Here is a 19804-nt window from a genome sequence, read left to right as displayed (position 1 = left end):
TGCATAGCTAAAAAGCTGAAGACTTTCACCAAGCATGGGGAGGATATATTAAAAAAAAAAGAAAATAGACAAACATTAACAGACTTAATTCACTTTATTTCCCTTATATAAAAACCCTTATGTGGTGGCCACAGCTGCAGCCTGGGTCCTCTGAACAGAGACTCTGGTGTGGGCTTTCACAAGATGGTCAGTGAATTCCTAAAAGAGAAGTGGAACATTAATACAACACATCGCCTACCCTTTTTTCTTGGGTGGGGATTGAGGCAGAGTTTCTCTATGGCTTTGGAGGCTGTCCCGGAACTAGCTCTTGGTGACCAGGCTGGTCTGGAAATCAGTGATCTGCCTGCCTCTGCTAGGATTAAAGGTGTGTGCCACCACCGCCCGCCCAAAGCCAAAGCAGCAAACACCGACTGATTCAGTATACCTGATAAGGAGACTTGGTGAACACAGTCTCTTTCCAGAGGTCGGGGGTTAGGTAGCTGTAGGTCTTGGAGATGGCATCAAAGGTGGCCTTGGCTGGAAAATAGTAAAAAGGGTCAGAGGATTAAAACTAAGACAAAAAGTCCCCCTCCCACTAAGAAGCTGTTGCACCCCAGGGAGCAGAGAAGCCACTTTGGGGCTGGTCTGCCGTGCATTAGGAGCGCTATCCTCTCTCTCCCTTAAAAACACGCCAAGCACACACTGGGCCAGTGTGATCCAGCGGAGCTGAGAGATGCCACAGCAATTGTGTGAGCTACCTACCAAAGTTGCCCAGGGTGGCAGTGCAGCCCCTGGCTGACGTGTAGCAGTCATCAATACCAGCCATCATCAGTAGCTTCTTAGGCACAGGAGCAGAGACGATGCCAGTGCCTCTGGGGGCAGGGATGAGACGCACCAACACAGAGCCACAGCGGCCTGTCACTTTACATGGAACAGTGTGGGGCTTGCCAATCTTGTTCCCCCAGTAGCCTCTTCGCACAGGGACAATGGAAAGCTTGGCCAGGATGATGGCCCCTCGGATGGCAGTGGCTACCTCCTTGGAGCACTTAACACCAAGACCAACATGACCGTTGTAGTCCCCAATAGCGACAAAAGCCTGTGAAAAGACTTTGGTGAAATGGCTGGTGATACTTCATAGAACCAGCATATCCAAACTAGGAACTGTGGTGCTCCTCTAGGAAAGAGAGGCCACTGTGAGGCCAATCAAAGGTACTGAGGAACTCATTTCTCTCTCTCCCGGTACGAAAGTCACACGGGTGAAACCTAGTGTAACTATGCAGAGTGAGAGAGTTTAAACACCTCCACCTTGCCAAAGAACAAAATTAATACCTTGAACCTGGTCCGCTGGCCAGCCCGAGTCTGCTTCTGCACTGGCATGATCTTTAGAACCTCATCCTTTAGGGATGCGCCCAGGAAGAAATCAATAATCTCGGATTCCTGAAACAGGAAATTAGTGGGAAAGATGTTTCAGGTCACTAGACAGAAGAGGCTATGCAAACCGTCTAGATAGTAACCTTCCCGCCCAAACTGGATGTCTTTGTACCTTAATGGGCAGGGAGAACAGGTAGATCTCCTCCAGGGACTTGATCTTCATGTCCTTAACCAGACGGCCCAGCTTGGTGACGGGGATCCACTGAAGGAAGACACCAGTCAGAAGGCTGCCACATGCGGAGCGCGCGCGGCCCGCCCCGCTCTCGGCCCAGACCTACCTCCTTGTCTTCGGCTTTACCTCCACGAGCCCCGCGGCCGCGGCCACGTCCTCGACCACGACCACGACCGCGGCCCCTGAGACCGCTGCCAAAGCCTCCGCGGAAGCCTCCGCGACCTCCTAATCCTGGGCCCCCGGGTCCTCCGGGCCCTCCAGCTGCACCGGCGTCATCCGCCATTTGCTAGAGAAGCAAAAAAGCAACTCAGAACGACAATTGGCTTTGCGGTCGCTTGGGATTCCGATAGGGGACCTCCCGCCCAAGGGCGTCTCCGTCCGGATGTCCACGGATTCCCACTGCCCAGGCCCCGACACCGGGACTGAGGAACAACGACTCACGTGTTTTCCCGAAGTAGAAGAAGAGCGCGGCTGTGCGGAAGGCAGACTTTATAGTGCCCCTAGCGCCGCGATATCTCCAGGCCTGCTCAGCTCACACGCAGGCTGTAATTGGCTGCGTGTTGTCACCTCCCCCCCCTCCCGCCCCGCACGTTCCATCTGCGCCTGCGCATATCGCCTCGCCGAAGCCGCGACGTACGCCGACTGTGAGGGCGTATAAAAGTCCGGGTGGCGCCTCTCAGGCCTCCTAGTGCTCGTCACTTCCTGCTCTTTCTCTCTGCCTCAGGTAGGTTGTACCTCGTCAGCCTCGCGTTCGCCGTGGGCTCGGTAAATGGGCGTTCGTTGAAAATCATTTTCGGCCTTGGCTGTGGCCGGAGGTGAGATTCGGCGCCCAGAGCCACAGGGGCCTCAGCTCACCGCCCGCTGCCCCAGTGTGGGAGGGTGAAACCCAGGCCCCTACATTCCCGACCGCCTCGCGGCTCCCGCGGCCTGGCTTGTGTGTGGCATCGATCCTAACCATGTCCTTTATCCACAGGTTCCACTGGATCTGGAGGCGGCTGCAGCTTCGCCCACGAAAATGGCAGGGTTCCGATGTCCTCTTCTCAAATAAAGTGGTTTAACATAACCTACCGTGTATGTGGTGGTGGTGGTGTTTTGTTTGTGTTTTTCTTCTGGTTTTCTTGGAGGGTTTCTGTCAATCTAGGTGAAAAACGTATTCGTGGCGGGTGTGTTAGTCCCAACAGGTAGCATCTGGATGGCCGACGCAGCCAGACCCCTGTAAGTTAGATTCCACCCTGCTAGATTCCAGCTTTTCTTTAAGTGCGCTTTTATTTTGCCTGCATGAATGTATATGCACCACGTTGTCTGATGCCTGTGGCCGTAAAAAGATATCTGAGCCCCTGGAACTGGAGTTTCGTATAGTTGAACCCTAAGTTTTGTTTTGTTTTGAGAGTGGGTCCTGCTGTGTATTCAGTGAGGACATGGAATTTAACAATCCTGCTTCGGCCTTCCAAATGTCACTACACAGGTAGAAATGTGTATGTGACAAGTTTCATCTGGGTTAGGCCTTGTCTTGTACTCATGCTCCAGATGTACTGTGCACCACACAGGTATTCCTCATCCAGAGTGATCATCAAGCAGCAGAACAAGGATGCTACAGGAGCTCCCATTGGTTTCAGTGTTTGGCTTCTTTAAATGACTGGAGCTTGGGTGTGGTTGCTTGCACTGAGAGTCAGAGACAAGATTTATTTATTATATATACAGTGTGCTACCAACATGTATGTTGCATGCCAGAAGAGGGCGCCAAATCTCATTACAGATGGTTTTGAGCCACCATAAGGTTGCCTGGAATTGAACTCAGGACCTCCGGAAGGGCAGTCAGTGCTCTTAACTTCTGAGCCATCTCTCCAGCCAGGTTATTTAAAAAAAAAAAAAATTGGGCGGGGGGGGGGGGGGGGGTGCGTTCAAGACAGGGTTTCTCTGTGACTTTGGAGGCTGCCTTGCAACTAGGGCTTGTAGACCAGGCTGATTGCAAATTCACAGAGATCCACCTGCCTCTGCCTCCTGAGTGGTAGGAATAAAGGTGTGTGCCACCAATGCCCGGTCTATTTCAAAAATTTTTACATGACCACCTAGAAGTAGTGTGTTGGCATTTCCCCTTCTAGGGAAGACATCTGTTCACCCCAAATAGTGCACTAGTGATGGCCAAAGTATGATTCCACTCAAGTTCAACTTCATGAAGCGTTATTGAGCGTGTGTGGCCCTGAAACAGCAAACAGTCCTACCCAATCGAGGATTATGACCTGGACACTTAATCATGGAGTGGCCCTTTTACTTTGTGTATACTCAGGCATCTCCCAAAATAGATTGCAGCTGAAGGAGAGGATTGTCAGTAGCTCCACTAATGTTCCCTTAGGCCTACTTTATATTCTTTCTGCTCAGTTAATATGGTTATCTGCCCAGTGTGATCTCTATGCCAATATGGAAACCATGTTATACACAAAAAGAACTACACTAAAGCATGTATTCTAAAGCTTATCTCTCCAAGGCCTTTTGTTTTATTTCTTCCAGACAGGGTTTCTCTGTGAAACAGCTCTAGCTGTCCTAGAACTCACTCTGTAGATCAGGCTGGCCTCAAAATCACAGATACAACTACCTCTGTCTCGTTTGTGCTAGGATTAAAGGCTTTGCTTGCACTACCACTGCCCAGTCCCCAAAGGCCTTTAAGTTAAACTGAAAAGCCTCTGGTCTCTTTCAAAGAATGTGGCTCTTGCTATTGGGCTTAATTCTTGGTGAAGGGATGTTTGTGGAGCAGGACCAACATCTAAACTGACCACCCAGTCAATGGAGGAGGCTACAATCCCTGGGATCCTACTGGCCTTGGGAACCAGTCCCTAGAAGCTTGGGCTCAGCTGTCAGCCACAACCAAGGCAAGCAAGAGAATCCATAGACTACTCCTGAGTTGAGGCCACCCTACCACTCACCTTCAGAGGGCAAGGCAAAGGGTAAGGTAGCCACAAGGTCCCAATTGGCTCTGGACCAGAGCTGTGATTGGCTCAAGCTAGACAATGCCACTGTGATGTCGGTCCACATGTACTGTGAAATGGAGGCTCCTAAGCCCTTGGCCTCAGTGGAGCTGCCGTCCAGACACAGATCATGGTGAGGCCCTGGCTTCTTTCCACCAGCTCTGAGATATGTACTCAATTCCAGACAGCTGCCCAGCTGTCTAGGAATCGATCCTGTCTCACTCTGCGAATGAATGATAGTTCCTTTATGGGGCAAGAAAACATTTCAGAAGGCTCTAGGTGGTATTCCAGCTTCTTCAGTCAAATATTGGCAAATCTTGGGGGACTCAACCCCCACAGGTTTGCCCTTGAGTTTCTTTATGTAGCCTGCCTCCCTACAGAATGATTATGGAGTTATCTTGATGGTATGTGTGCTTTGGGACAGACTTTAACACTAACTTGGCCTTTGCAGAGTGGTGGGTACGATCTCAACCTCTTTGCCAGCCCTCCTGACTGCAACTTCCTGTGTTCCGTCTGCCATGGGGTTCTCAAGAGGCCAATGAGGCTGCCATGCAGTCACATCTTCTGCAAAAAGTGCATCCTCCAATGGCTAGCCAGGTGCACTGGGAATCCAGGAGGGTGGGAGTGAGGCTGGGGGGCAACTCCTGTGGCCAAGAATGGGAAGGTTTACTAAAAACTGGGTTTCAATGGCTGTAAGACTCAGATGCAAAATCTGGGACACTAAGAAAGTATGTGCCTGACTCTGGTGTCTGAAGTCCCTAGCTTCAGTTTGGGAGCCAAATCCTCAGTGTAGGGCCCACTTCATGCCTCCTCTAGCCAGAAAGGAGGAACTAGCTGGGTTATTCCATGAAGGCTTGCTCTGTCAGGCATATGACTTCCACCTTCCAGCTTCCACTTCCAACATTGCACTGATACCTCTTTCTAGACAAAACACCTGTCCATGCTGTAGAAAAGAGGTGAAAAGGAGAAAGATGGTCCAAGTGAATAAACTCCGGAAAACCATTGGACGCCTACAAGTCAAGGTAGCTCAGAGCATCCACTCCAGTCCTCCTGGTGGGGGGTTGGGGAAGAGTTAGAAGAGGTGACAAGAAGAAGCACTTTGTCAGAACCAAGTAGAGGCCAAAGGCCATAGACATGGTTAAAGAGTATGAATCACGGATCTCCCATTTGCTGTGTGATGGAGCGAGCTGCTTATCCTTTCTGGGTCCCTTGGAACTTCAGGTGTAATATGGGGATTATAATCAATTTCAGGGATGAAGTGCCTGGTGCACTAGCCATTACTCTCCAGCCCTCTAACTTTACAAAATGGAAAAACTTGGAATCACAAAAGTTTAGCAGGCAGCAAGGTGTGGTAGTGCATGCCTTTAATCCCAGTACTGGAAAGGCAGAAGCAGGCTGATCTGAGTTTGAGGAGGCCAGCCTGGTCTACAGAACAAGTTCCAGAACAGCCAGGCTGTGACAAAGAGAAACACTCTCAAAAAGCCAATAAAAAGCTTAGGAGGCTCCAGAGTTTGTTTGTTTCATAGTTAGGGGATATCATAGAGTAGAGATTATATGGAAGCCCCAGGTGGCAATGCCTAACCTAGTTTAATTCACACTGAGTTTTCTCATACTCCCTAGTGCAAGAACGCTGCAGCTGGCTGCTTGGTGACATGCCCTCTGGCTCATCGCAAGGGACACCAAAACTCATGCCCCTTCGAGCTGATGGCCTGCCCCAATGAGGGCTGCACTGCGCAGGTTCTGCGAGGGGTCCTAGATGAGCACCGCCAGCATTGCCGGCAGGGGGGCCAGCAGCGCTGCCCCTTAGGCTGTGGAGCTTCTCTGGCTGACTCGGAGGGTGAGCAACACAACTGCTACCGTGAGCTTCGTGATGCTTGGATCCAGCGCAACCAGCGCAACCAGCACCTGCTGCTGAGCCTGTTGCGGCGTGTACACCGAGTGCATCGCACCACCAACTTCATCCGCCGGCAGCTGGCACAGTTGGGCAACTTCCTGGAAGATGACGCCCTGATTCTGAGTAACAGGGCACAGGAGAGTGAGGTTGCCCCGGAGGCTGAGACTTGGGGTGGGCAGGGCCAAGGTGTCTTATAAAGGAGTTAAATAAACGCTGAGCCCAGGCCTGACCCACCTCATGTCCTGTGCATGCTGTGTGCTCTGCTGTCTTTGTCACCCTCCGGACCTTCCACATCAGACACTGGCCTTTCTCCCCCCTGGTCTGTTTTCCCAGACTCTTTGTAGGGGAAAAGGGCCACAAAGAAACACACCCTGAGCAGAGCCAAAGAAACACACTTGGCCCTGCAACCAGAATCAAAGAAACACACCCTGACCCTGAAACCAGTGCCAAAGAAACACTTTGTTCCTAGAATCAGAGCCAGTGAAAGAAATACACCCTGGATTTTAGTCCCAGGTTTGATTCCCAGCACCCATATGGCTGCTAATAACATCTGTAACTCTAGTTCCAGAGAGCCTTATTCTTTTAAGTGTGGCCAGGCAGTGGTGGCACACCCCTTTAAGCCCAGCACTAGGGAAGCAGAAGCAGGAAAGGATAATCTTTGTGAGTTCGAGGCTGGCCTGGTCTACAAGAGCTAGTTTGAGGACAGCCTCCAAAGCCACAGAGAAACCCTATCTCAAAAACCCCAAAAAGAAAAAAGATAAGAAGAAGAGGGGAAGGAAGGAAGGAAGGAAGGAAGGAAAGTCCCTCACAGGTATACCTAGCCGTGGGTTTTGGTTAACTCAAATATAGTCAAATTGGGAACTAAGAATAGCCATCACAAGGATAGTGAACTTTCAACATGACTGGCTTCCTCCTTGACCTCCAGACCTAAGATAAATCCCTGACAGTTTAAAACAAAAGCTTTGTGGATTTTGTTTTGTTTTTTTGAGACAAGGTTTCTCTGTGTAACAACTCTGGCTGCTCCTGGTACTCCCTCTGTAGAGTGGGGGTGGGGGGTAGAATTCACAGAGCTCTTACTTCAGCCTCTTCAGTGTAGGGATTAAAGGCCTGTGCAAACATGCCAAGGCCAAAAGCAATTTTAAAACTCACATTAAGATAAAATCCCTGAAATGGGCAGTGGTGGTACATACCTTTAATCACAGCACTCCAGAGGCACGTCTCTGTGAGGCAGGCAGATCTCTGTGAGTTCAAGACCAGCCTGAGGGAGTTCCAGGACAACCAGAGCTACACAGAGAAACCCTGTCTTGAAAATAAAATAAAAGGCCTGGGCCAGAAAGATGGCTCACTGAGAGTAACCTGAGTTTCATCCCTGGGACCTTCACAGTAGAAGAAAAAAAGCTACTTCCATGTCCTCTGTCTCCACACATGTTATAGCAGGTAGGTAGTCATGTGGCATATACATAATATACATAATTGAGGGTATTCAAGAGACTGAAACATCTTAAGCCTGAAGTCAACCTTGACTACCAGTTTCAGACCAGCCTAAAGCTAACTGAATACATAACCAGAATCTTCCTTAATAAGTTTTTTTTTTTTCTTGGTTTTTTAAGACAGGGTTTCTCTGTGTAGCTTTGGAGCCTGTCCTGGCATTCGCTCTCTAGACCAGACTGGCCTTGAACTCACATGGATAGATCCACCTGCCTCTGCCTCCAGAGTGCTGGGATTAAAGGCGTGCACCACCATTGCCCAGTTTAAATTAAATTTTATCTATTTATTCATTTATTTTTTTTGAGGCAGGGTTTTTTTGTGTGTAACTCTGGTCATCCTGGAACTCACTTTGTAGACCAGACTGGCCTCGAGCTCATAGAGATCCATCTGCCTTTGCCTCCCGAGCGCTGGGATTAAAGGCGTGCGCCACCAACGCCAGGCTGTCTCATTGCTTTTTTTTTTGGCGCACGCCTTTAATCCCAGCGCTTGGGAGGCAAAGGCAGATGGATCTCTGTGAGCTCGAGACCAGCCTGGTCTACAGAGTGATTTCCAGGACAGGCTCCAAAGTTACAGAGAAACCCTGTCTCGAAAAACCAAAAAAACAAAAAACAACTAAACTAAAAAATAGTAAATAAATAATAAAAATAAAATTCAAGACGTTCAGCACGGTAGCCACTGCCAGCCTTCATGCTGGAAACACCTTCAGTTTCCCTTTCTGGTCGCAGTAGCCGGTACCCACAGTAAAGATGTTTCCCAGGGCGCATGATGATGGCGTCAAGTAGTTGTAGCTCGTGATGTCATCACGACGTGCCCTGAAATACAGAGTAGCGCGTTGCCTGTTTTCACGCGGCGAAAGGCTGCTGAGCTTGGAGGAATCTGCTGTTCTCAGGCATGGCCGAGACTGCGGCCGGAGTGAGTCGCTTCAAAGCCAAGTAAGTCCTGAGCGGAGGCGCTGACGACGAAGGGAGATGGGTTCACTGCTCGAGGAACCGGGAAAAGAGAGCCAGGAATTTAGGAGGGGCGTTCACACTGATACAAGGGACTCTGAGTCCTCTCAGTCAGTTCCCCAGGCTGTGTGCAGCTCTGTTAGTGCTAGGATAGGGATAGACACTGCCTTTATCAGTAGTGTATAGTTTCCAGGTACAGTTTTCATCGACTTTCAGTGGATTGGATTATCAAGCGTTAGCAAAGAGAAGCCTCAGTGCTGACAGCATCTCTGTTGATGGTTAACTGGTTGCAGAGTATGGGAGACTGGTTTCATTCTGGTGGGCAGATTTCCAAGGAGTGGACTTAGGGGGTGAGGGTAGGGTCATTGGATTTGGAAAAATCAGACCAGCCCACATACAGGATAGAGGCAGAAGACCTGTCACAGGGCCTGGGCCAGAAACAATGGTGCCGCAGTGTTGACCATTAAGAAAGATAGGCTGGGTGGTGGTGATGGTGCATGCCTTTTGTCCCAGCACTCGGGAAGCAGAGGCAGGTGGATCTCTGTGAGTTTGAGGCCAGTCTGATCTTCAAGAGCTAGTTCCAGAAAAGGCTCCAAAGCTACACAGAGAAACCCTGTCTCAAAAGCCAAAAAAAAAAAAAAAAAAGAAAAAAGAAAGAGGAAGGAAGGAAGTCATCCAGGTGGTAGTGATGCACACCTTTAATCCCAAGCACCTGGGAGGCAGAGGGCAGTGGATCTCTGTAGGCAGAGGCAGGCTAGCCTCGTCTACAGAGCAAGTTCCAGGACAGCCAGGAAACCCTGTCTCAAAAAAACAAAACAAACAAAAAAACAGGTGGAAGTCCTTCTGGGCAAGGTCACAGAAGAAGCATGTGAGAAGAAGGGAAGCTGTGAGCACCACAGTGACACCCATCAGTTGTTCTCAAGGGCACCCACCTTTAGAGAATAGGCAAGGCACCCACCCAGTGAGGAGGCTGGAATGGCCACTCAGCATGGCTCGGACCAAAGCAGTAGAGAAAGTGGGAAAGGGGACAGCAGTAGTCAGATCCCAGAAATGACAGCTAGCTGGGGAGAAACCAAATGAGGCTGAGGCTGGAGGAGGGAGACTTGGTAGTGTAGTGGCATGCTGGGCCTCACTGGTGAAGACCTTGAGAGTATATTACCTTTTCCTGGCCTCCCCCAGTTAGCAGGGAGCCCCCCCAAAACCTCTCTTCTGAAGCTTGGACTGCCTTCACCTTATTCAGACCCACCTCTTCGAGCTGTATGACAACTGCATGAGCCCCACAGAACTCTGGTTCTCAACCTTTCTGTAATGTGAAGATAGTAGCATCCACCCATTGAGCTGTTAGCTTATCCCTGGGTTCTTGCTGCTGCCTAGACACTCTGCAAGGTCAAGGATTTGGCTAATCTCTGGGAGAGCATCCAGAGCAGGGCTGGGCAATGGGACAAGGGAGTTAGGTGATCATTCAGTATCCAATTCTCTTTCCAGCTATGCTATTGAGCGAAAGATTGAACCTTTCTACAAGGGTGGGAAAGCACAGGTAACTATCTCCAGAAGCAATTAGGGGGTAAAAGGGTAGGGAGTACTGAGTGGTTCTTGCTTGAGACCCCCTTTCTCCCTAGCTGGACCGGACTGGCCACCACCTCTTTTGTGTCTGTGGTACCAAAGTCAACATCCTAGATGTGGCCTCAGGGGCTTTGCTTCGGAGCCTGGAGCAGGTGAGGACAGGCTGGGCAGATGTGAGGGTCTTGAGGGGAGGGTATCATATTCTTATAGTGCTCTGTATTGCCACTCTCCCCTTAGGAGGATCAAGAGGACATTACTGCCTTTGACCTCAGTCCTGATAATGAAGTATGATGGGTAGGGGTGGTGGTTAGCACTGGTACCTCCCTTCCACACTGATCTGGCAAACATGTCTTACACTATACTATCCTACTCCTTCCCCCAGGTACTGGTAACAGCCAGCCGAGCACTGCTGCTGGCTCAATGGGCCTGGCGAGAAGGCACTGTCACTCGCCTGTGGAAGGCGATACACACAGCCCCTGTGGCTTCCATGGCTTTTGATGCCACCTCTACACTGTTAGCTACAGGTACGATGGCAGCTAGGTAGATACGCTGGAGGGCACAAAGCACAAGGTACACCCTCACCTCAAACACATTCCCACAGGTGGCTGTGATGGGGCTATACGTGTCTGGGACATTGTGCAACATTATGGGACACACCACCTTCGAGGCTCACCCGGCGTCGTTCAGTGAGTGGGTGATGGAAGAAGGGTGGGTAGAGGTACCACCCTTGGAAGTACAGCTAATTTGTCTCTACCTTTCTTCAGCTTGGTGGCCTTCCATCCAGACCCCACTCGTCTGCTGCTCTTCTCCTCAGCCGTGGACACCTCTATCCGCATGTGGTCACTGCAGGACCGCTCATGTGTGGCTGTACTGACTGCACACTACAGTGCTGTCACTTCTCTGTCCTTTAGTGAGGATGGCCATACCATGCTCAGGTCAGTGGTTGGCCACATAGGGCTTGGGTAGAAGGGGAGGCCAAGGCTGAAACTAGAACCGAAGGATCTGTTTCTCCTCAGTTCTGGCCGTGATAAGATCTGCATAGTCTGGGACCTTCAGAGTTACCAGGCCACAAGGACAGTGCCAGTGTTTGAGGTATGGCCCTGTAGGCCAGGGGCAGGGATGGGAGGCATGGCTGCATAGGCTCTGACCCTTCTCATCCACAGAGCATAGAAGCTGCTGTGCTATTGCCTGAGGAGCCAGCACCTGCACTGGGTGTCAAGAACTCGGGCCTACACTTCTTAACAGCTGGTGACCAAGGTGTGGGGAGGCTTGCCACATCTAGACTGGGGGGGGGGGACGACTCTGGGTGAAGCCTGTGGACCTCATCCTCCAACAACCTTTGTCCTCACACAGGGATCCTCCGTGTGTGGGAGGCAGCTTCCGGGCAGTGTGTATACACCCAGCCACAAATGCCAGGCCTAGGGCAGGAACTGACCCACTGTACCCTGGCCCGCACTGCTGGCCTGCTTCTCACTGTCACCACTGATCACAACCTGCTACTCTATGAGGCACATTCCTTACAGCTGCAGAAACAGGTAAGCATTTGTTCTGCCCAGTGCAGGGCTTGGGCATTAGGCTTCCTTTCATACAGTCCCTCACTTGTGACCTTCCTGCCTCCCACAGTTTGCTGGCTATAGCGAGGAGGTGTTGGATGTTCGGTTCCTTGGGCCCAATGACTCCCACATTGTTGTGGCTTCTAACAGCCCTTGCCTGAAAGTGTTTGAGCTGCAGACTTTGGCCTGTCAAATCCTCCACGGTCACACAGGCAGGTCAAGCCCTCTGACATCCCTGGTACTTAGCCTGGTTTGACAGCTTCCCTTCCCTGCCTCTTTTGTATACTTGATCTCTAACCATGCTTCCCTTCCCTCCCAGACATTGTCCTGGCCCTGGATGTGTTCCGGAAGGGGTGGCTCTTTGTCAGCTGTGCCAAGGTGAGACCCTATACAAGAAATGAAGGCACAGGCCTCCCAGGTGAAAACAAAGGCAACAAAACCTGACCCATCTTGAACCCCTACTATCTGCAGGATCAGAGCATACGCATCTGGAGGATGAACAAGGCTGGCCAGGTGACCTGTGTAGCTCAGGGCTCCGGACACACACACAGCGTGGGCACCATCTGCTGTTCTAGGTAGTGGATCAGGACTGGACTCAGGGGTATCTAAGTAGAAGTAGAGGCTGGAGTCATTGGTTTCTAGCACAGAGTGGAGAATGAGTGTGCTGGTTTGGCCACATGTGAGACTTTAGGATGTGGAACAGAGGAGAGGCCCAGGGAGACTTGGGTGCTATGGCAGGTAGACAAAATAGGAAGGACTTAAGATAGAGAAAATATCACTCACTGAACAAGGTCCAGCTGGAGAAGGTGACCCTTCATTAAGAGCTTGACCCTGTGGTTGGGACCAGTTGCTAGGTATGGTGGCTCTGAGGGTAGATGGTGCAGGCAGAGGCATTTGGGGGCAGTGTAGGCCAATCTACATCCTGAGATGCTCCCTCTGGTCCTGATCATGATTTATAAGGCCAGAGCTTGGTACTCTGCAAACAGTATCCTTGGGCCTGAGCAGAGTCTCCCTCTTCCTTTTTGACTACAGGCTAAAAGAATCTTTCCTGGTGACAGGCAGTCAGGACTGCACTGTAAAGCTATGGCCCCTCCCTGAAGCCCTGCTGTCCAAGAACATAGCTGTGGACAGTGGCCCCATGCTTCTCCAGGCCCAGACTACCCAGCGCTGCCATGACAAAGTACCTATGCGTGACCTCTGGGATGTGGTGTGGCTGAGCCCTAGCGTGTAATGGGATCTGAGTTTTGTCACCTGCTCTCATCACAGGACATCAACAGTTTGGCTGTCTCCCCCAATGACAAGCTGTTAGCCACGGGCTCACAGGACCGCACAGCTAAGCTTTGGGCCTTGCCTCAGTGCCAACTGTTGGGTGTTTTTTCAGGCCACCGACGTGGCCTCTGGAATGTCCAGTTCTCACCCACAGACCAGGTGCTGGCCACAGCCTCTGCTGATGGCACCATCAAGCTCTGGGCACTGCAGGACTTCAGTTGTCTCAAGGTAAGTATTTCCCCTAGCCCCACCCCCACCCCTGCCAGTAACACTTCATACAAATACCCATAAGACTTGGGTTTCTCTATCTCTCCCCTGCAGACGTTTGAGGGACATGATGCTTCTGTGCTGAAGGTGGCCTTTGTGAGCCGTGGCTCACAGCTGCTGTCTAGGTGAATGGGCTAGGCGAGGGCTGGGGTGTGTAGTGGGGCTCATGCCCCTATACTGAGTCCTTCCATTGTCAACCTCAGTGGTTCTGATGGGCTCCTGAAGCTGTGGACCATTAAAAGCAATGAGTGTGTGCGGACCCTGGATGCTCACGAGGACAAGGTCTGGGGGCTACACTGTAGCCGACTGGATGACCATGCCATCACCGGTGGCAGTGACTCCCGAATCATTCTCTGGAAGGTTGTGAACCCTAAGGGGTGGGATGAGGCAGGGCAAAGGTCAGCACTCGGGCTTGTCTGATCCTAATTTGATCCCAGGATGTGACAGAGGCCGAGCAGGCAGAAGAGCAGGCCAAACGGGAAGAGCAGGTGATCAAGTAAGTCTGGGCTCAGTAGAACTGGCTGCATATCCTCAGCAGACCTCTGCGTGCCCAACAGCACCCTTGCAGGTCTCCAGCATTAGCACCTCCTGAATCCCCTCAGCAGCAGTAGGCCCCTGTATGTTCCCTGCTGTGAGGCATAGGAAACAGGCTGGGGTAGGGCTCACACCTGTGGGTGTTTGGCCCAGCCAGGGTCTCTGATTGACAATGTCTTTTCCCCTGTCCCACCAGGCAGCAAGAACTAGACAACCTGCTCCATGAGAAGCGCTATCTCCGGGCAGTAGGACTTGCCATCTCTCTGGATCGTCCCCACACTGTGCTGACTGTTATCCAGGGTCAGTACTTGCCCCAGGACCAGGCTGGGGTTGGGGGAGGCTCCAGGGACCAAGAAACCCTTTCTTTAAGCTGACTTCCCTCACAGCCATCCGGAGGGACCCTGAGGCCTGTGAGAAGCTGGAAGATACTGTGCTCCGACTGAGACGAGACCAGAAAGGTTGTGGCCAGGCTGGGACCAGTCTGGAGAGGGGGGTGGCCTGGTGGGCAGAATATGGTGGAATGGCCCAGCAAACAGGGTGACCACCTCTATACCTACAGAGGCCCTGCTGCGCTTCTGTGTCACATGGAATACCAACTCCAGACATTGCCATGAAGCCCAGGCTGTGCTCGGTGTGCTGCTGCGGCATGAGACCCCTGAGGAACTGCTGGCCTATGAGGGTGTGCGGGGTACACTGGAGGCCCTGCTGCCCTATACTGGTATGCGACATGGCCCTGGGTCTAGGGAAGCCCCTGGTGGGTTCACAGACATGTCTGTCTCCCCACAGCCCCAACCTCCTCTATCTTCCTCCAGAGCGGCACTTTCAGCGGCTTAGCCGGACACTACAAGCAGCCACCTTCTTGGACTTCCTGTGGCACAACATGAAGCTGTCGCCACTCCCTGCTGCTCCCCCAGCCCTGTGAGACACATAAAAGTTGCACTTTTCTACCTTGGCTTCTCATGTGAATCTGACTAAACTCTCCCAATTCTTGGCCACATTTGGCCCACTGGGATTTCAACTGTACAGATTTCAAGCCCACTTCTGCCCCTGCCTGAAGTCCCTCAGGGCACAATGACATCGGGTGAAGTCATTCCAGTTTTATTTAGAGGAAAGGGAAGTTGTTGCTCTTTGGCCCTGCCAGCCATTGAGCCCCACCCTATCCTGTTTGATTGACAGGTCTGGATCCCTGCTTTGCCTCTGGTTGGGGTTGACAGTATAACCTCTCTGCGGGGCTACACAAATCCTCAAAAGGGACCCTGGGTCCTTTGGTCCTGTCCCAGTGCCCTGCAGGTGATGGAGCAGCATCGGCTCTGGATGGCACTCATACAGGGGCGACTTGGTACTACAGGGGGAACAATCCTGTCCTTGGTCACCTTGTCTTCCTTCCCACTATCTGGGAGCCCTGGCCTGCCCAGGAGGGAGCCCAGCCCTTCAGGTTGCAGCAGCACTGCAGGAAACAGGCCTACCCGTCCGTTGTACCTATAAGAAAGGCAGGGTTGGGTTAAGGATTTACCTGATGTTATGTGCCCCTCCTGCCAGGCAGCACCCGCCACTTCTCCACCACACACATACACACATGTACCTGCACAGCCACCAGCCGCGGTCTGAGGTTTCCAGCACATACACACGTGCCCCTGCAGGCACTGATAGCTCATCAGTGCGACTGCCCTCATAGGCCTGGGTAGCACAGAACTGCGTCCCTAGGGTAGGTGTTTGGAGATCACTAAAGAACTGCAAGGCCAGAGTCCTGACCTTTCCCTGATCTTCCCTCTAGATACCCTGGACTGCTCTGAAACCCACTTGAACTTTCTCTTGACTGTAAGCAGCACCCATATGCCTGGTGCCCCACTATCACCTCCCTCCTGGGCTTGGTCTCAGCCTTGCCACAAGGTCCATTTTTAGTGGTGAGCTTATGGTAGGGGTGAACTCATACCACAGCCTTGCAAAGCCAGGTCTGACTCCTGGCCCTGGCCTTGGGCTACTTCCTCCAGGTAGGGAGCTGGAAACCAGGCTGTCTGCTGATCCTTGTTCTCCACCAGCCACCAGCCTGTTGAAGAGGCCAGGAAAGGGCTTAAATGCTAAGGCCTGCACCCATCTTGATCAGAGAGCAAGTCTTCTGTATTTTGAACTTGCTTTGTAAACCAGGCTGGTCTGGAACTCAGAGATCCTCCTGCCTCTGCCTCCCTAGTGCTGGGATTAAAGGCATGTGCCACCACTGCCCAGTTTTCCCCAGGTTCTTAATACTGTGTGGTTCTACCTGAAGGATGTCGTAGTAATACGTCCAGAATTTCTTGAGCCTGTGTGTGGAAAGGCCTGTCCCTTGTGTCATGGGTGTAGAAAGGCTGTAGACAGCGCATGCTCTGAGCCTCCAGGTTATGAATGGCAAGGCTGCTTCCAGGTTGGGATAAGGGCTCCTCTTGTGTGGGCAAGATCACCAGGCTGGGCAGGGCAGCCAACACACGTGAGAAACAAGCAGAAAGGATGGGAATTCCCCTTCCCCATCTATACATAGGCCAGCCCAGCTTCTCATCTGCCCTTCCAACAAGAACATGGGCTGGGAGTAGGGTACATTAGTCACCTGCCAGGAGGCAGCATGGGCTTCAGATCCAGAGGTTTTGGTGCAAAGAAGTCATTGAGTGCTGAGCTCCTCAATACATGCTCTGAGGTTGCCAGCAGTGCCTGTACATAGGTGTCCAGCAGTCGCAAACGTACCAGACCTCGGCCAGTATGCCCCCGACGTGTCAGCAGTGGAACATCTGCCCGGGTGTCACAAGAACACACTGGGACTTCTCACCCACACTTGTTACCCCTGTGACCACCCCTGTGACCCCTGCAAGCCTGACCAGGAAGCTTGGGAAGAACTCTTTCAGATCTCCGGAGCAGGCCCGCCTCCACTGGGAAGGTTTTCTTAAGGATCTTCTGAGGGGAAGAAATGGGTGTCAGTCCCTGAAAGTGGAGAGAACCCCCAAAGGGAGGAAAGAGTCCCTGAGAGAGCTACAGGCAGGAAGGGAGGTCATGTAGCTATTGGCCTCTGGATTGGAGGATGAGCCACCCTGTTGAAATAGTCCCATGTTATTTACCTGGAGCTTCCTAAACTCATCCCAGCTCCGGCGAACAGACGAGTCACTGTTGTCTGACCAGTGCACAGAGAAGGCAAATGTCTATGAGGGAAGATTGAGTTTCCGTCTCTCTTAAGATTTTGTCAGCTACCCTTCTGCCTCTTTGTAGCGGAGGATGGGGCTGTATGGTCCTACCTGAAGTCGCTCCATCTGCACCAGGGCTACAGCATGCGCTGATACTGGGTGTCTAGGACCCGCCATGGTTGTGGCCTCCTGCAGGGTGCTTGTAGGGGCTCTGAGCAGCCGGAAAAAGTGAAGTGGAATTTCCCAACACTGCCCTAAACTGTCCCTGCAGAGCATACACACCTGGAAACCTTTCAGTTTCCTGGTTATTCTTCAAGCACAAAATCTAAGAGAATTCATCACAGCAGGACTGTGCTAGGGGGAGGGGTAAGCCAGGGCAGGTAGGAGGAAAAAATGAAGCCCTTTGTACTGAAACAGAACTCTAAGGGGCTGGAACTGCCACCTGGGGCTCCTTTTCTCCCTCAGCCAAGGGAACAATGGAGGTAGGCAGCTCCTCCTAAAGTACCGCCTCAACCTCACCTGCCCCCTCTGCCTCTTCCCCCACCCTGCTGTAACTCCCAGGGTGTGTCTAACAGCTTGATTTTTGAATTTGCCTGTGGGGCTATACATTGCTATCATCTGAATCAAGTATTTCACACCTGGGTCCTTTTAAGTTAGGTTTTTTTTTTTGGGGGGGGGGCAGAGGGTTGAGACAGGGTTTTGCTAGCTAACTTGCAAAGGCTGGCTTTAAACTTGGGATATTCCTGCCTCAGGCTCCTGAGCAGCTAAGGTTGAGACCCATGTAACTAGGCCATGAAACCTACCTCCTTCCTTGGCCAAACCTTGACATCTCCTTAAGCAACTGGTTCTTACATACAGGCTATTTCAGAGACAATGGAAGATGAGAGCAGTAGTAAAGGGTTGAGTACCTACCACTAGGGACCTAGAGGAATTGTGAGCCCCTCTCATCACCCACCTGCTTACTCTCACTGAGATGTACACAGAGGAGCCCCAACTCTGTCTAGTAAGAAGTTCCTCCCTGTCTCTTAATCCACCCAGCTGGAGAGATGAGTCAGATAAGAGCACTGGGCTGTTCCTCCAGAGGACCCAGGTTCAATTCCCAGCACCCACATGGCAACACACAACTGTCAGTAACTCCAGTTCCAGGGGATCTGACATCACACAGACATACATGCAGGTAAAACACCAGTGCACATAAGAATAAATAAAAAGCTGGGCAGTGGTGATCACACTTTTGTTTTTTGAGACAGGGTCTCTGGGTAGCTCTGACTGTCCTGGAACTCACACTGTAGACCAGGCTGGTCTTGAACTCACGGAGATCTGCTTCTGCACACCTTTAATCCCAGCCCTCGGGAGGGAAGCAGAGGCAGGAGAATCTATTGAGTTTGAGATCAGCCTGGCCTATAGAGCGAATTCCAGAACAGCCAAGGCTACACAGAGAAACTCTGTCAAAAATATCACTCTAACAAAAATAGAAGAAATCTTGCAAAGTAGAAATGGGATCAGGCCAAGACAGTTTTGTCCCAAATTGCCCAACGTCTCCCACTGCTTTTAGAACAAATCCCAATTTCTAGCATGGTTGGTGGGCCATTGCCCAGCTCTGGATCCTGGCCTCCTACCTTCCCAGAGTCCTGCCCCCAGTGGCCTTTGGTGCTTCTGCAAAATGCGATAGCCTGAGCTGATTTCTCATTTTATGGGGCCTGTGCTTAAGGGTCTCCAATTTAGGAGCGCTATATTCCCACACCCTATACCCAGCTTTCATCAGTTTGTAAATAAAATTTATTTCTGTGACTGGGTTTTCCCCATCTTCACTACTGGTCAAAGGCTAAAGAGGCTAGGGAAGGAAGCTTGTTCCTTGTTCTGTTCAGTGCCGGAAACAGCGCTTGGAGCAGAGTACCACTGTACAAATATTTGCAGAATGAATAAATGAACACATGGAAGAGGGAAAAGAATTCTTCCTGTGATGGCCCAGGCTTCTAAGTCACGTACTAGAAGAGGTGGCAGCTACGTAACAGAATTCCAAGTTAGTCCAAGTTACATGACTTTGTCTCAAAAAAAAAAAAAAGGAATTCTTGAGGCTGAAATAGGCATAATAACCTCCCCCCGCCAATGTTATAGGACGCGTCCCAGGCCTCTCCCAAAGTTGCGGGGCCCAGTAACTAGGGCAAAAGTCGACCCAGGCCATTGGCGCTGCCTGCTCTGTGAGGCCACGCCCCGCCGCGCGTTGCCAAGCACCCAGAAGCGTGTAGGTGGGCGCGTTGTACGCCAGAAAGGCCCCAACCTTGGCCGCTAGCGGGTAAAGGTCTGAACCGAGCGATGGGGGCGACGAGAGAAGCATCTCAGACCTCGTCTCAGCCCGACCTCCCAGCGGGGCCGCAGCGCACCTTCCACAACTCACTACACTGCGGGAGGAAACCCGAGCTCCCCCATGCACCACGCACGCCCGGCCCGCGGCGGACAACCAGAGCCCGAGCCGCATCCCCCTATGCCGCCTCGGCCCGTGCCTCCCGCTCCGGCTCCTCCGGCGCCGGGGCCTCCGACTCCGCCGAGACCCGGGCCGCCGCCTCGACCCCCAGCCCCGCCCCGCCGCCAGGCTCCGCC

General features: G+C 51.9%; 4 protein-coding genes and 3 non-coding genes across 8 annotated transcripts; 3 read left to right on the top strand and 4 right to left on the bottom strand.

Annotated features, from left to right (window-relative positions):
• Window positions 1-111: 111 nt before the first annotated feature.
• Window positions 112-1868, bottom strand: Rps2 (ribosomal protein S2). The gene is given in 6 exon segments (NM_001244043.1): window positions 112-198; window positions 425-516; window positions 742-1075; window positions 1309-1416; window positions 1523-1612; window positions 1689-1868. Coding segments are annotated over 6 exon segments (882 nt in total). The 5' UTR covers window positions 1866-1868; the 3' UTR covers window positions 112-117.
• Window positions 581-715, bottom strand: LOC113836665. The gene has a single exon (XR_003487072.1). It is a non-coding gene; the product is annotated as a small nucleolar RNA SNORA64/SNORA10 family (small nucleolar RNA).
• On the bottom strand, window positions 1139-1270 carry LOC113836664. The gene has a single exon (XR_003487071.1). It is a non-coding gene; the product is annotated as a small nucleolar RNA SNORA64/SNORA10 family (small nucleolar RNA).
• Window positions 1869-2152: 284 nt separating the features above from the next.
• Rnf151 (ring finger protein 151) lies at window positions 2153-6686 on the top strand. Its single transcript, XM_027424971.2, has 5 exons — window positions 2153-2306; window positions 2556-2653; window positions 4997-5142; window positions 5471-5567; window positions 6166-6686. Exons 2-5 carry the CDS (start codon window positions 2612-2614, stop codon window positions 6634-6636), a joined length of 756 nt encoding a protein of 251 aa, XP_027280772.1. The 5' UTR covers window positions 2153-2306; window positions 2556-2611; the 3' UTR covers window positions 6637-6686.
• LOC113836667 lies at window positions 2358-2484 on the top strand. The gene has a single exon (XR_003487074.1). It is a non-coding gene; the product is annotated as a small nucleolar RNA ACA64 (small nucleolar RNA).
• Window positions 6687-8710: 2024 nt separating the features above from the next.
• Tbl3 (transducin beta like 3) lies at window positions 8711-15012 on the top strand. The gene is made up of 22 exons (XM_027424966.2): window positions 8711-8859; window positions 10360-10411; window positions 10494-10589; window positions 10675-10722; window positions 10820-10961; window positions 11039-11123; window positions 11202-11372; window positions 11454-11529; window positions 11601-11694; window positions 11791-11972; window positions 12061-12202; window positions 12310-12368; window positions 12462-12565; window positions 13023-13170; window positions 13257-13487; window positions 13581-13651; window positions 13730-13886; window positions 13964-14022; window positions 14257-14360; window positions 14447-14518; window positions 14620-14778; window positions 14873-15012. Exons 1-22 carry the CDS (start codon window positions 8819-8821, stop codon window positions 14980-14982), a joined length of 2403 nt encoding a protein of 800 aa, XP_027280767.1. The 5' UTR covers window positions 8711-8818; the 3' UTR covers window positions 14983-15012.
• A 130-nt stretch (window positions 15013-15142) lies between these two features.
• Noxo1 (NADPH oxidase organizer 1) lies at window positions 15143-19756 on the bottom strand. Of its 2 annotated transcripts, none has more exons than XM_027424967.2 (9): window positions 19588-19756; window positions 17315-17414; window positions 17141-17221; window positions 16904-17006; window positions 16639-16816; window positions 16318-16499; window positions 15994-16107; window positions 15643-15760; window positions 15143-15539 (listed from the first exon to the last, which is right to left on the bottom strand). In XM_027424967.2, exons 1-9 carry the CDS (start codon window positions 19680-19682, stop codon window positions 15305-15307), a joined length of 1206 nt encoding a protein of 401 aa, XP_027280768.1. In that variant the 5' UTR covers window positions 19683-19756; the 3' UTR covers window positions 15143-15304. The 2 variants fall into 2 exon arrangements, with proteins under 2 accessions (XP_027280768.1, XP_027280769.1); XM_027424968.2 differs by having other exon boundaries at window positions 16904-16979.
• Between the last annotated feature and the right edge of the window lie 48 nt (window positions 19757-19804).

The sequence above is a fragment of the Cricetulus griseus genome, chromosome 7 (genome assembly GCF_003668045.3).
Source record: "Cricetulus griseus strain 17A/GY chromosome 7, alternate assembly CriGri-PICRH-1.0, whole genome shotgun sequence".
NCBI classification, from domain to species: Eukaryota; Metazoa; Chordata; class Mammalia; order Rodentia; family Cricetidae; genus Cricetulus; species Cricetulus griseus.
Note: the sequence above shows the minus strand (reverse complement) of the source record. Positions and strands in the feature narration are given on the sequence as shown.